This window comes from Varroa destructor, unplaced genomic scaffold (genome assembly GCF_002443255.2).
Source record: "Varroa destructor unplaced genomic scaffold, Vdes_3.0 BEIS01000001.1, whole genome shotgun sequence".
Taxonomy (NCBI): Eukaryota; Metazoa; Arthropoda; class Arachnida; order Mesostigmata; family Varroidae; genus Varroa; species Varroa destructor.
Genome location: NW_019211454.1, coordinates 21,625,470 through 21,641,164, shown reverse-complemented (window position 1 = coordinate 21,641,164; position 15,695 = coordinate 21,625,470). Strand labels below are relative to the sequence as shown.

Here is a 15,695-nt window from a genome sequence, read left to right as displayed (position 1 = left end):
TAATGATAAATCTATATCACACAATACCATGAATATTTGATATATAACTGTTATTTTATTCATGAATATTAAGTGTTTTATATGATAATATCTTTATGTAAGTGTAGATGGATTTAAAAATTCAATTAAAAAAGTAATATGCTTATTGAAAGATTTTTTTATAAGTTCCTGCAACCTTTACATAATATAATAAATAATCACGACTCTGTACAAATTAGTATAATACCTTATTGTCATCATCCTTATTCATGATTGATTTACCTTTTCTTTCTATTTATCAGTCTGACGTTAATTCAATAACTTTATTAAAATATTCAATTACAATATAAATTTCTGCAATCTTGATAAATAATCATAAATCTATATTTATTCTTTACAAATAATACTTTAAAATGATATATATATATATAACATAAAAATCTAATGGCTATAAAAATATTACTTCTTACCGTGTATAATGTAGCACTATAACATCGTATTCGTACGAAACTTCCTTCTTACCTAATTTTCAAATGGGTCAAAAGGACCGAATATGTAAGGGTTACCTAATAATCATAACTATGGGTAAATATGTTAAATGAGTTACCATTTATGAACATCTTATTTCGATATCTATAAGTTAATTTGATTAGAAACATACAACACTTATTTGAGTAAAATAGTATTTATAAGTAAATATGATGGTATCATATTTACTTATTATTATTTATCTATCAAGTTATCTAATCATTATATATTCACCATGGCATCGTCCGATATGGTCTAGTGGTTAGGATTCCTGGTTTTCACCCAGGCGGCCCGGGTTCAATTCCCGGTATCGGAGATTTTGTATTTTAGGGTGTATTTGCCAACATGTCGAAATTCGGGTTTACCAGTAAAATCTCGACAGAAGAAGAATGCAAATAACCGCAACCTTCACAAAAAGCGGGTTGCTTATCGTACCTCTCGCGTATTTTCAGTTTGGTTTGAGGCTGGGTATCCACTTTATGATTAACGTTTAACTAAAAATTATAATATTATCAATACGCGCTGCGCGCATCTTTGCGTTACTTGGCACTAAGCCTAGGTATTACTAAGGCTTAAGGGCGTCAGCAATCTGATGGAATGCCTAACGGCAATACCCGGACCTAAAAATCGGTACATAGAGGTTTAAGTCCTACCATAATTAATTATGAGTTTTTTTCAGGCTATATTTAAACAAACACAGGTATCCCAACATAATGTTTTTGCATATACTAAAGTCTCATTCTTGAGGACCATGTTTATTCAATGTGATCTATGTTCACCTCAATATATATTCAGTTATTAACAAAATTGAAGAGAAACTGATCTTCTATGAAACGCTGCAATTAGAGCTAAATGATCGTTAACTTGCAAGATATTATTATCGATTATTACGATTCGCCTACGGAAGGTCTATATAAAGTTCCATTGGATCGTAGCGAACCTTATGGGCCTCTTTTTCACCTAATTTACAAATGATTCCATAAAATAATATAAGGGTCATCCAATAGTCCTAAGTATTAGTAAATATGTTAAATGACTTACCATTTACTAAAAGCCTAATCTCCATAAGTTGGTAAGTAAAACTTTATTTTTTTAGAAACGTACAACAGTTCATATAAGTAAAACAGGTTTAACGATAAATTTAGAGCCTACGTACGTTATCTACTACCGGAGTAACCCCTAGATCAACGTCCGATATGGTCTAGTGGCTAGGATTCCTGGTTTTCACCCAGGCGGCCCGGGTTCAATTCCCGGTATCGGAGATTTTTACGTTTCATGACATATTTGGTAACAAATTCCAATTTAGTAATGAAGTCTCAGCGAACCTCAACTTTCCCATTGATTTATCGAAAATGAATACCGAATATACCTTACGAAAAGTTCGAGGCAGAGTGGGGCAAATGAGGCCTCAGAGACAACGATGCGGGATACCCGATGCAGTGGTTCGGGTGACCACCCCGAAGCATTGTGATCATTATATCGATATAGCGAAATAAGCCGTGAGATAAAAGGTCCGAGAAAGAGTTAACGTACCACTAAAGCTTGAGAAGAACCTCTCAAGGTTAGCAACACATATCATAAAGCGATTTAGAGCACTGAGGTGGTTACCGGACAACTTGTCGTGGACATAAGATACCTGCCGTGTATTCTATAGGTAACCTCCCATATTCGATATCTGCTGTTACAAGTGCGGTATTATATTGCTACACTGGAATACAAAAATGAACGTTATGGATGAAATTGTTGGAAACACTGGTATACTGTGATTTCCGATGGGATTGCCAGGGCTTTCGATTCCCTTTTATGAAAGCCATAGGACGGCGTTATTCACCTTATAAGTATTGTAACTATACTAAATATTATCTAGCAAATACTTCAGTGAATCAGCTGAGAACACCGTTATGCGATTGATTAGTAACCTAGAAAATATAGCAACATTTACGACCGGTTTTAAACATTTCTATGTATATTTTATCGGACAAACTGTATCAGAGAACCCTAGATTTACTTTTGTTATAATTTTAGTATCTGTTAGTATTTACTATTACGGTAGTATGTGATAATCCAACCAATTTGTACTCGTTTTTATCACGAAACTGGAGACTTGTTATTGAAGTATAACAAGTTCGTACATGAACAACACGTTCACAAGGTTAACACGATTGGCTGTTCAAGAATTGAGTGCATTAGGAACTTCACTGCACAATATGAAGCGTAAATACCGAAAGCATTCACGTGTCTTATACACTTAAGGAAATACTCGTCAGATCAATTGCTAAGTATATGCTTGCTTGTTTTCATTAAAGATGTATACTATTAATACTATACAACTATAAATAAATATACTATGTATGCTAATAAACATGGGCCAAGACTGTTGCTTCGATCCTTGTAGCGCGCCTTCTCGAAAAAAAAAAACATGCGAAAGAAAGAACAGAGACGGCTGAGTCCAGTGTTCTCCACGTAGTAAATTGAGAGAAAGATATTGCACAAATGTGTACACTAGAATGGCCTTGGGATTGTTTTCTTTATCCCTTTTCTTTATCGGCCCTGATACCAGCTTTTAGCAATATATATGAGCAGATAAATTTAAAAGACGATTTATAAATAATGTACTTACTTAAAAAGCCATTTTCTGGAAACATTTCTAAATAACACCAGCAAAACGACTTAAAGTCTTATTACATATGGTCGGTCGTATTTGCTACGCCTGCGTTGGTGGCCCGGCACGTTAGTTGTGACTTTTTGTCGCGAGAGTATCTACTCACTACGAAATAAACTGTGGAGTACTAGGTTTTCGTGCCGACCTGAAGTATTGTTATCAGATGCTAAGCTACTAACAGGGAGAAGTCATCGAAAAATGGCTTACTTGGGCTCAACGACGAAGTAGTTTCGTGCCTACAACTCCTACAGGACAATACATGATCTTGCACGATTATACTATTTTAATATGATTTAAACGTCTAACGTACTGGACAGATAGCTTCAGTTATTCTTAAAAACATCTTGCGATTTTCTAAAGAGGTGATTATAACAAAAGAGTACTGTATTATGTAAACTATATGTATAAACGAAATGGAGTGCAGCTGACTCTCTCGGTTTAATGTGCGCTCTACGTTCCTGCCGTGGGCGAACAAACAAATACAAAAATAATACGGTAGCAGTAATAGTGCTAAGGAAATTATGAATTGTATAATTAGGGTTTGTTCTGAAGTGTATTTGTATTTTGCTCGATTTGCTTTCGGCGATTTGTGATGGTTCTTGTCACAAATAGCTTTTCCATAGCAAAGCATACCTTCCTCAACTTTTTCCTTTGCGATCAGCTTCATTACGGAGTTGCAACGAATAGCTGTTGAGCTTTTAGTTTCTTAGCAATAAATGAAATTTTATGATAAGGTATTATGCCTTGCATGTTACACTAGTTAACTAAAGATAACAGACAATATTACCACCCTGTGAGCCATTTCACACGGACTAGTCGATATGGATCCCTTTACAGATAACTACAGCGAGACAATCTCTCTATACAACTTAAATTCTTGCCTTATTTATACACGCGTTAATTTATACCGGAGCATTAGCTCAATTTCTTCTCTTATATGATCATCCAATATTTCCTTCAGTTTGTAAACTCTGTCACCGAATAGATTTAGGATGCAGCCTATGACTTCGGATGGCTCAAAGTATCGTTTCAATGCGGCCATCCATTTGACGCCTTTCTATTATCTAATTAATAATATGAGTTGCAGTATAGTCGGTCGACCAGGATCGTGTCACTTGAACTAAAAATACATCGAAAATGGGTTTCTGAGACCTTTGGGGGCACTGGGTAGCTTAGTCCGGCAGGTCTAACGTGTTGAAACCATATATAAGCTCGCAAGGCGTCCTCCAAAAATGTTAAAGGCGATGTGAGCAGAGTGTTGTCAGATCCTGCTTCTAACATTTCCTCGTATTATAAGAATGTGATAGCAACTCTGGTAAGGATATTTAACACCAGAGATTTGGTTAATCGTTTTTGTAGTGGTACTTGAACGTCATTTCCATCCCTACAGACACGGGCCACGTTAATACACTTATAACGTGTTTTTGCAGTTAATCCTATCGCTGAGATCTTGCAAAGATTAGGGTGTCGAAGTCTATTACAGCCGAAACCTTCCAGAGCCTCCCAAAATGTAGGTGTCCGCATTTTTTTCCGGCCGCGCGATTCCGACATCTAAATCGCTGACAACGATTGTTGGTTTTTCTCCGTTTCCGGGTCGACAGTACCTGACCAGTGTTTCTACCGTTTCATTGATGCCCTCTACCCCGGAAGGACAAGTATTAATAATAATATTGATTCTTGTTCCATCAATAAATCTCCAGTTATCTTTTGTGAGAACTGATTTTATTGTACCCAGACGCCGATTGCAGAATATAGGGGCATTGCCTTTCCTGGCGTGACCACTATAGCCGACATGAGTGACAGCGCCCACGTTGATGTCAGGGTTAGGGTATCGAGCGTCTTCAAAACATAACTAGGCAGTAGAAGTACTAGGCAAGTCTTTCAGAAGGAATGCTTTCGCAGTTTCCACTATCATCTTGGCTTTCAGCGTCTCCTGTCTCTGGCATATTCTTCGCTTGGCTTGTTTGGCTTTGTTCAAGCACTGGAGAACAAGTAACATGAGATTTGCTAAAGTGACCTCAAAAGGCTTGAAATAACGTGTTAGAAGGCTTTTTGCAACCTATTCAAAAATTCGCCGCCAGCGAGTTTGTGGTTGATCACTCGAGTGCATCGATTGGGCGAGCGTTACCGGCGGTATTCTATGGCTCCTATGAAGACCCCAGGAATAGCTTTTATGCGTCTTGAAGAATCTGGCCAGTTTTAGTCTTCATCGGTAAAGAATCTCTTCCTTGGTGGGCAGGCAAATATGCGCTTTCTCAGTTTAGAATAAATGAAGGTATGCGGCTTAACTATGGTTTTCATAATCTAAATTAATAGAAGTGAGGCTACAAAAATCGGTGCAGATATTCTGGCTGTTTGCGCCGACGTTGTGAAATGTCCGTATTGAATCCTAAAGGCAATCATACTCTTGGACTATCAACTGTAAAGATAACAGTCAGCAAATAGTACGTCGTACAGTTTTACGATTACACCTCTACTACAAAAAACGTATTCGGGTAAAGCATTATTATTATTTTGAAGTTGCAACGGTAATCTGAACATCCCTGTGTAGAATTGTATTGTGTTGTCACAGTCACATAAAACATGGTTGTGTAGGTTTTCAAGTGCCGCGTTTACGTAAAATTATGCTAGGGTAAGGATAATTTTTTTTTCTATTGCACTGAGGAAATGGCAAAACGCAGTACTTATTGTTAACTTGTAAAATGTTGATACTGTTTGAACTTTTTATCACCTCACGATACAGTTGCCTCAGATCTACTCGATCAACGTTTCACTCTGTACTCGTAACAGACATCTATGAAATGAGTTCAAGAATCGCGAGAGTTATCAGCACTAAACTGTTTCAGTAAGGTATTTCACTTAAAAGAAAAAGGTTTCGAGCGTGGCACATCCTTCCACCACTAATTTAGTTTTCCGTTATTCAAGTTGGGTAGATGGGAAACGCGTCATCGGCCTCTGTCAGAAGATAAACGCTAAAAGAAGGAAATAATCGTATTATATGTTCATAATTAGAAGGTTTATTTATAAGAAAGTTAACGGAAACGCATTTTATTGCCCACACGCATAGGATGACCCCTACTCCTTTTCCTATTGCTTTCGGACTGCTTAAGCATAATGTGATTAATATTAATAGTAAATCATTATCTTGTACAGAAATCAACCATGAAGGCAAATTTTAAAGTGTCGGAAAACTTTTCCCTTAAGACAATTGAGTATGTGATCATACTTATGAAAAAAATATCTAATAAAACGTAGGTAATTTAGTAAGCCAGTTTCATCTCGACAGCTTTTTATTCAAGTACAACATGAGTGTATTAATAAAACTTGTTTGTCTTAATTTTATTTTTACAGTGCTTACTTTTCGTGTGGTTTTCGTGAAATTACCATGATCTGCAATCATAATAGTCACTTCACTAATCCGCGAAGAGTGGTCCATGCAAGCTAAACTCTTAGATAGACTGTGGTCTTTTACTATGCCACCACATTGTTCTTTCGAGCTTCGTGTTCATTTCTATTGTCATGAAGCATTTCTTTAAATAATAGGTCCTTAACCCGAAATTATTGCTATTAGTATTAACGCAGCCCAAGTGCGCTCTGCTTAGAGCGGCCCACCCTAGTGAGATTGCTGCAGCACAACAACGTCCTCTCCCGTTGCAGACGACAGTGGCATCCGCACCACAATAGTGGCCTTTGTCGTCGAATATTTTATGTCTGACTGTGTTACTTTTAGCAAACTTTACTAATTGTGTTTTAATTATTCACTCTGAATACTTTGTAATTTGCAGAGTAGATAGTCCAGTTTTAGTCTTATGTTTCTAATCTGTGTTTTGTGGTGTTAGTAATTCGGTTCTCATATGAATTATTGTATACGAGCAATGTCCGGAATAGTTCAGTATTTCGCCGGTGAAGATGATAACGGGCACCGATGTGGATACTGCCGTGGATCTGTTTCAAATTTCAACAAAGGTATGCAAGTACGCTTAACGAATATACGAACGATATGCAATACGCTTCTTTACGTTAGACTGTCAGATGCGAAAAAAACATAATATCTATTTTGCAAAAAAGCATGCATGATTAAAAACAAGTAACGAATTATTAAAGCCATAAACTTAGTGTCAGCTTAAGACATTAATGCGACTAAATTAAAGTGATAATTCAGTTAACAATAAATAATCTGCTATGCTTTACTGTCCAGTTACTATGCTTACTCCTCCTAATACAACTAAACGTGGGCAGATGTTTATGTAGATTTGAAAATCAAATAGATTAAGTCGTGTAGCCAATATTATACGTGCAATATCTCTAGGATGGTATTGCATTTAGTATAGCAATTATTGTATTATTGTTTTTCACAGTTGATCCACTTGTTAACTGTGAAGGCATGTTACAGCATGAGAGCCGCCTAAAAAGCTTATCCACAATATATTAAATGTATAATTACCTCGGCTGCAACCTAAAATATCTTCTTTTAGTCGGCTTAGGTTAACTATAACTAACAACTTGAAATAGGAGTTCAAAAGTCGCAGGCGACAAGACAAAGATGTATAACAAACTTAAATTTAAAAAATCTTTACCGTTGAGTCTGTGTAGGAAAAAGAGTTCCCTGAATGAATGATATGTTCGCCAAGTTTCATGGTCATATTGTAGGAAGTGACCCTAGCATGGTCTGGAATAGGCCGCTTAATGATTTCAATATGAAAAGAGTGGATGGACTGTTGCTGGGAGCTATAGAACTGAGCAAAGAAATCTCACTTGTAGTGAACATTTTACTTAATGATTTTTTATGCTGCTTTATGCAATGAGTTTCCAAGCTGAAACTTTTTAAAGCACATATTTTATAGATTTTCATGAGATATGACGAAATTACCGTACGTATGACGCGTACCGACAAAATTTTCTTCTATACAGGTATGTGGGCGTACGTTCTTACACCGCAGCACTACCAAGACCTTATCGATCGTGGTTGGAGACGATCTGGGAAATACTGCTATAAGCCCTGTATGAAAAAGACTTGTTGCCCTCAGTACACAATCAGGTAGTGTATAACTTTACAGATTATTCAATTGTTAATAAGTATAAAAAACAAATTATGTATAATTAAAATTTTATATTGATATGAGGAATTTGCGCTCATTTCTATTGCTAAACAATTTTATGTTAACTTAAACGAGTGTAGAACATATTTGAAAGGAAGCTTCATGGGAAGGACTATAGGCTAAAATTAGCCATCTCAGTAATCGATGTCATTGCGAACCGAATTATCGATTACAGGTGCGACGCGTTATCGTTCAAGCCAACAAAATCACAAAAGAAAGTGATTAAAAAAATGCATCGCTTTCTGATGAATGGGCGACAAGACACAGGAAAAAACGTCGGTGATGCAAACGAAGCTTTTGAAGGTTCTCGCGTGTCCGGCGGAGATCCGAAAGGTGACACTGATAATGCTCAATTTGATGGTGACTACAGGGATTTGGAAGAACCCCAAATGAGCGGACGGGGTGTCGGTAGAATCAACGACAAAATAAAATACGACACGGAAATCATTGGTTGGTGTAAAACCCTAAGTATCAGTTCCTCTCTTCGCTTACGCTATTCGTGAGATTCAATATCACCGACTTCCATCTGTGGATAATAATTCTTTAAAATCGGTTTGTATATCATATTCATGGCAAGGGCAATGTTGAGGCTACACGTGAGAGACACACAGAGTGCATGCATAAAATTGGAGGGGCTAAGAAAATCTGTCTTATGTTACTACCACCACAACTTCAGATAGTCGTATGGCAGATCGGATGGAAGAGTCGAAACAAAGTCGGCCCGTTTGTTTATCTCAACCAGAGATAAATACAGGAAATATGTCGAAAACACCTAGCAGGCGAGGTCCGAGTCTAAAGAAAAAGGACCTACGAAGGCAGAAGAGGGCTGAAAAGCGGAAGGCGGGTGATCCCTCTACTAACGTAGAAAGCTCGCAACCCAAAAATCGTGAAAAGACGCTCGATGAATGGCTGACGTTACCACGTATGTAAATATGCGGATTCGTATTATTTTTGTTATGAGCACCGGAAGCAAGTAGTTACTAACACCAATGCATGGCGTATTAACCGAAACCGAATTCCAAGGGATCCAGTCGTGCAATGCCAATGACCCTTCTTTCTTGTCGTCCGTCACCTAAATTCACTCACTTGTGGCTCAGTTTTGCGATCACATTCTTCGAAAAGTGATCCAAGTGATTTTCCAAGAGAAATCTTCTTCTTTTTTCTTTTGTTTTGTTTTCAAAGTAAAAGTAATTTAACTACGATATATAAACAAATTCTATCTACTTTTTAGGATAGTAGCTTCTCTTTGCAATATTTATAAACATCTACCGCGCTTCACAATTTTTTTACTAACTGTCAATAACAACACTTAGGATTTTTTTGACTAGGATTTTTTCTAATTCGCTATTTCCAAATGTGTGGTTTAATGATGGCTTGGTAAAATGTTCCTAACTCAATAACGACCATTGTTAGAAGAATTCTTACAGACATAATTTTCATTGTTTTCGTCGGGTCTATCAATATTCTTCTAGACACGTTTGTTTAAGCGACGTCTTAAAGGGCGTGCGCCCTGAAAAAAATATTTTCGGGTTGGAGAAGCCGGACTTAGTTCATAAAACCTATATTCAAGTCGGTCGCAGCTTTCATACAGGCCCTTAATTATTCACTAGTCATTTTTGAGATATTCCTCCTCTAATCAATAAATCACTCATTAATAGTAGCCGTGAGTTAAACAATATTAATACGTTTAAAGTCGTAAAACGTATGTTAAATATGCACGTTATAAAAACATCTTGCATAATTAAGTTTTGGACTAATAGCAGGCTTGCGGTCCTAAAAATTCAATGGTTTAAAAAATATTATTCAAAACCTGTGAAAAAGCTAAATGTTAGGGCTCGTCTAAACGACCTAATTGTCAGCAGGACATCTCTTCTCTACTATAGCTGCTAAATTCCACACTATCATATAATATCGATTCTTTGGAGCATTTTGGTGAACTGTTAAGCCATTTAAATGTAAGTTTTATTGTTGGGGACGTTTCACTTTGCCTCACGGAAACATCCGTGAATTTTTCGTGAGGCAAAGTGAAAAAAACACTAAAAATAAAAACAACATTCGTGAACAAAAAAGGAAATTCCCAGTTTGAACAACATTTCTGAAAACAACCTGCCTCCGCTGTTATAAGTTTACGGTTTTGTTCTAAAAGGAACTGGCCCCCTTCTGGTACGAGCAATTAGCGGGTTAATGAACGCTCGTTACGACAGAATTTCTCTGGATTTAGAAGAAATATTCATGTATATATAAAATGAATCTTCATCTTCAAACTGTCCGGAAACTTTTGGGACAGAATGTCTAGACTGTATCGTAGAGCTGAGTCGATCCGTATGGTACGATTCTTTACTATCGGCGGTTTCATACACTATATATATAATTTGAACATTACTTGCTTTGGAGGATAGGATGAGATATTTTTTTATATATACCTTTGAAGAATTCGTATTCTTTAGTATCTAATAAATTTGTGTTTTTGTGTATTTCAAAGTGGAACAATCCTTCATATAAATTGTAATTGGTACCTAGTGCATGTTGTTATAACCTACTATTTTTTCTGCTTTCAAAAATTATATTCTCATTAGGCATTTTTTTGCTTTTATCCTCCTTGTTTAAAGGCAGCATATAAAGACTAATATTTCTACAAAGGTAGCTGATTGTGCGCATAATTATCTATCGTCGTTATTTATGTCACAATGCGTTCTATCTTAGATGGCAAACATAAACTGGAAATTCGCCTGGTACGAACAGCTCCATACAGCCAAGAGGCGAAGACTTCAGATGAGGCTAGTCATCTCGTTTACACTCTTTATCAGATGAAGGTCCACGATTCCACTCAAGAAAAATGCCGAAAGTCGGACTGGAAGCAATTTCTTATCGACAGCCCCCTATTAGTAAGTTCTGCTTTGCTTAGAGTTTCAGTATGAAGATTCATGTTAATAACGGCTGCTCACTTACAATAATGTTATTAATTTTGCTCTCATATGAGGTGTTCACACTATACCTGTAAGGTGGTGGAAAAGTTAGTATATGCATTGACATGGCTGGTTCTGTTTTTCGTTTCTTTGTAGCCGGGTGCAAATCATCTGCTGGGTTCGTTTCATCAACAGTATTGGCTGGATGGGCGTTTGATCGCTGTCGGGATTTTGGATCTTCTTCCATCATGTGTTTCGTCAGTTTACTTTTATTATGATCCAGAGTTTTCGTTTCTCTCGTTGGGTACATTTTCATCGCTATGTGAAATCAAGCTAACGCGTGATTTGAATCAGACGCTACCGACACTCAGATATTACTACATGGGGTTCTATATTCACAGTTGTCCCAAAATGCGCTACAAGGTAAGTACGTAAACACTATTATTCATGCACATGCATATAATGTACATAAACAGGGTCACTTCATTAGTTTTTTCGGTATCTATCATTAGTATCTATTATGAACATGGAGGCGGGTGGGAACAGCTAACTAAAATGGAGCCACAAGAGCCTTTGGTCTCAAAATATTGGAGCATTAAGAATAATTGAAGCTTTTTTGGTGGGAAAATTAATAATAGGAACGAAACGTTACATTAGTATATTAGGAGCATGGAAATAGATATGTTTATTAGAAATATTTTAGTACATAACAGCTTGCTTCCTTCTACGAACTGATTCCTATGTGTAGTGCGATTAAGCCTTAATTAATTTATTCTAGGGGAGGTTACCCAATTCTGACCTGTTATGCCCTGAAACATATACATGGCATCCGATTGCTCGCTGTCTTCCTATGCTGGAAACAAGCAAGTACGCGAGATTCGAACCAAATAAGACTCTGAGTAAGTATATTTTTCATATTGATATATACATACACAAGCGTTTCCTACAGGTATATCAAAAGATTCACGTGATTTTAATCAAAGTTTAAGCCGTGAATTTATTTGGCGATCAGTTGCGGGCTAGATGAACCCAGATGGGTGGAGCATGAGGTCGAGGACAACTGACAGTAGGGCGTTAAAAAAAACAGTAGTCTTGTAATAGACTCCTGAGACGCAAATAGCAGTAACAGTTGTTAATACTGATAGATCAATTTAAGCAAACGCAGAGTCTAGCCGCCATCGAAAGACTTATAATTGGCGAAAGCATGAAATCGATGCCTAATTTTTACTCTGAGGATTCTTCTGTAATAGAACGCCAGGCCGAGCTTTGAGCTTCAAGCCTTTAGGTTTTTTTTTGCTGAAGCAACACAGAGATGTTCTTGACCGTTTGAAAACCGGCTGCCATTTGTCATATCTTAATAACAAAAAAATGTATCGATCAGTTGGGTATGACAAAATCGAATACCGTTTTTCTTTAAAAATGTATTGACCTTTTGCGGCCATGCCTGGGCTAGATATTTGCTGTCGAACCGAACCAAACGGTCTCTGTGCACTGCTTTTACATATATCACTACATTTGCCGTATACGTATATTATAGTTTCATGTCGAAGGCTCCTGCCAAAGTTCTTTTTTACGAACAATAATCGGGAGACTTGTTGATATATTTCTAAGCCTATTTTCAGAATCGAATTTCCAAATCGATTCAACCTGTATCTTAAGAGAAAACTCAGCAGGCACACAATATATATATATATTACATAGAGTCTCACATCATATTGTTGCGTTTGATCGGCCGAACAAAACATTAATTGAACAAAAATAGCTCATCCAACTATCGTAACAATATGAGTTGCTCTGGATTCGAGGTCAGTCGAAAACGCACTCCGTTAACCGGGCCATCAAAATTGTTTCATGTATTGTTTAATGTGGTTTTAGGCGTAAAACACAACGGCTTTATTTAGAGGATATCCCACAAATTTCAAAAACCTTTAGTGTCGTTCTGTTTTTAGCACTCTGCTTAATATAATAATTTATTCAAACATATATATGTCGTTCAGTTTGAAGAAATGCAATCTAAGGTACTCTACGCCCTTATACTACAAGGGCGTAGCTACAGTTTAAAACTTGTCCACAAGTAGAATTACGCAAAGTCACAAAAGTAGTGCCGATACACTAGGGCCTCCATAGTTTCATAGCATGCAGCACCTTATTTATCACTCGTTAAAATATTCTCGACGATTTCAGTAAGCCAAGCAAAAACTGCTACGTCCATTTCAAGAATCCAAGTAACTATTTTGTTTTTTGATTGAGTAATACCCATTAAGCTGATCGTGTGAGGTGCCTTACTGCGTGACCGAGCGCGCATACCTTTCGTAGTACTGTTCTAGTAGTTTTAAAAGCCGAGAAGTGTGAGAAACTCTTGATCGAGTTTCGGCCGAAGAGAAACCTATAAGATAGTGTACTGCAGAAGCGTTTCCAAGAGCGCGTCAAGATGTCGCCGATTCTAAGGGATTAATACGCGTCACCTTTTTATTAGGATTTAGGCTTCCGTAGCAAACACATTAGTACGGTTCCATCATTTTTCTTTACTAGCACTACTAAGGAAAACTAGGAATACAATAATGGCGTTCGATGGTACTCTCTGTGAGCAATGCTCTACGTCTTGTTCGGTCACCTTGCTTGGTGCATGGGCTACGCTTTTTGTGTGGATGAATAAGAAGCTCGAGTCGCTTCTCAAATGTGTGGACCGTGAAGTCTATGCGAGACAAACCAGACAGTTAGCCGAATATACGCAAGAAACAACGTATAAACGGAGCGCTCAACCAGCTTCTCTAAGCATAGGTGAAGTACATCCTAATTTCGAAAAGGTAACACAGTTTCTTATGGATTCTGGGCAGTGAACTGTGTAGGCAGATTGAGTCTTGTACTTTCTAGGGTATGCCTGGCTTGTTGCCTACAAACTTATAAGCCATCAGGCGCTGTCGAAACAAGGACATGAAAAGTGCCATACGGATACAAAAAGCTGTCCATTTTTATTTTAGTCGAGGGCTGTTGCTCGCTCTTGCACTGGTTCACGCCTATGCGGATTTTCTGTTATTTTCCACTGAAGCTTATTAAAATTTCTAGTTCAGGAAGGAAATCATTGCCCATGAGAAATTATAGTACTGAAGGTTTTTGATAGCTATGAGCAACTCCGATGAGGTGCCGATGTGTTGCTGCGGAGACTGACCTGCAGTTTTGAGCACCCGGGTAAGCGATGTGAATTGCAACAGCTGCAATTCCGTTAACAAATATTTTCTACTTCGTTAAATTCTCATTATGCAAATCGAACTCATACGCAAGACCAACTCAGGCTAGCAGGAAATGCTGTCTTAGTGTGGAATCGTCATATGCTTTTTTTGTGCAAGCACATAAGCCAACGGGATCCTTCGACGCCGTTTCACGGTGATCAGGCGAAAACTCTGTTCTACATAGTGTCCTATACCGGATGCCATAGCCAGATGCAACTGCTCATTACGCTACCCGAAGGCAGTTTTTCGGATCCATCTTGCCAGACATTAGAAGCACTAAGGTTAACATTTCTGCCGTATTTACGTGCCCTTGGAGCGAACCCTTACAGGGCGTCTGTGAATTAGCCATGTTTACAATGCTTGCAATACTTTTTCGTCACATCCTTTTAGCTCTCACAATTGGCGGTATCTCTCCCAGGTGAAAGCCGACGTATTAATCCTATCACAGCCGTTAAGTAAAGTAACACACAGGTACTGCTAGCGGAAAAGTGACAATAGAATCCGTTCACCGCACGCTAATATGTGCCCAAGTCGCAAATAAATTATAATATTCGCAAAGGACGTAACCAGTAACCCGTTTCGTAGCAATTACATATACGTATATATTAGATCGTACCTTGACGGTAAGAATAAGAAACTAACAGACAGCACAAGAAAATTACTAATCATCAAAAGTGTTTGTTGTTTGACATTTACTAAATGTAAAGTGTATCTAAAATGCGTTTTTGCAGGAGACCCGTTAATCCCATCTTCGATAACGCAGACTTCTATACTTTACGAACAAACCGGGATGACTGTAACCGAGTATTTTAAGCGCAAAAAAGTTAGTCATCGCGAACATCAGCAGATCAAAGAGTACTGCGAGCTCGTAGGGTCAAAGTTAATGAAAGAACTTTACCTTCTTCGATTACCTACGGACTAGATATATTATGCATTTTAAGAATTATCGAAATTTTCAAGTCCTACACTTGTGCACTGGGATGTAGTCAGCAGTTAAAAAGATTTTCGGTCATTGGACGACCATCGGCCTATATTGCCTCATCGCTTCAGGCTTTGGAGTCGCTTGGACGTCACCGCCATGGAAACCGTGAGATGGGCGCGTGAAACGGATTAATAGTTAACTACGGACTATATAATAAGCTAGGATTGGATATTAGGCTACGCCTATTTGCGGGTGGTTACACCGTAAGCTACTCCAGTTATTAGCTTATACAATAAATTCAAAAATGTTATTTGTGAGCCGAAATTTCTTGATTTTCGTCGAAAACGCTTAGATTTATTTTGTCTTTAA

General features: G+C 37.6%; 1 protein-coding gene and 2 non-coding genes across 3 annotated transcripts; all 3 read left to right on the top strand.

The window, feature by feature from the left end:
- The first annotated feature begins 751 nt into the window (after positions 1-751).
- TRNAE-UUC (transfer RNA glutamic acid (anticodon UUC)) lies at positions 752-823 on the top strand. The gene has a single exon. It is a non-coding gene; the product is annotated as a tRNA-Glu (tRNA).
- An 874-nt stretch (positions 824-1,697) lies between these two features.
- TRNAE-UUC (transfer RNA glutamic acid (anticodon UUC)) lies at positions 1,698-1,769 on the top strand. The gene has a single exon. It is a non-coding gene; the product is annotated as a tRNA-Glu (tRNA).
- Positions 1,770-6,829: 5,060 nt separating this feature from the next.
- Positions 6,830-15,643, top strand: Ate1 (arginyltransferase 1). The gene is made up of 8 exons (XM_022787908.2): positions 6,830-7,135; positions 8,081-8,207; positions 8,444-8,718; positions 8,945-9,190; positions 10,972-11,153; positions 11,331-11,597; positions 11,953-12,073; positions 15,136-15,643. The coding sequence occupies exons 1-8, from the start codon at positions 7,024-7,026 to the stop codon at positions 15,324-15,326; spliced, it is 1,521 nt and encodes a 506-aa protein (XP_022643643.1). The 5' UTR covers positions 6,830-7,023; the 3' UTR covers positions 15,327-15,643.
- Positions 15,644-15,695: the final 52 nt, after the last annotated feature.

Coding starts and splice junctions, on each gene's coding strand:
- Ate1 (XM_022787908.2), top strand. CDS start 7,024: ATGAATTATTGTATACGAGCAATGTCCGGAATAGTTCAGTATTTCGCC. Junction 8,208..8,443: donor TGCCCTCAGTACACAATCAG/GTAGTGTATAAC, acceptor TATCGATTACAG/GTGCGACGCGTTATCGTTCA. Junction 11,154..11,330: donor TTATCGACAGCCCCCTATTA/GTAAGTTCTGCT, acceptor GTTTCTTTGTAG/CCGGGTGCAAATCATCTGCT.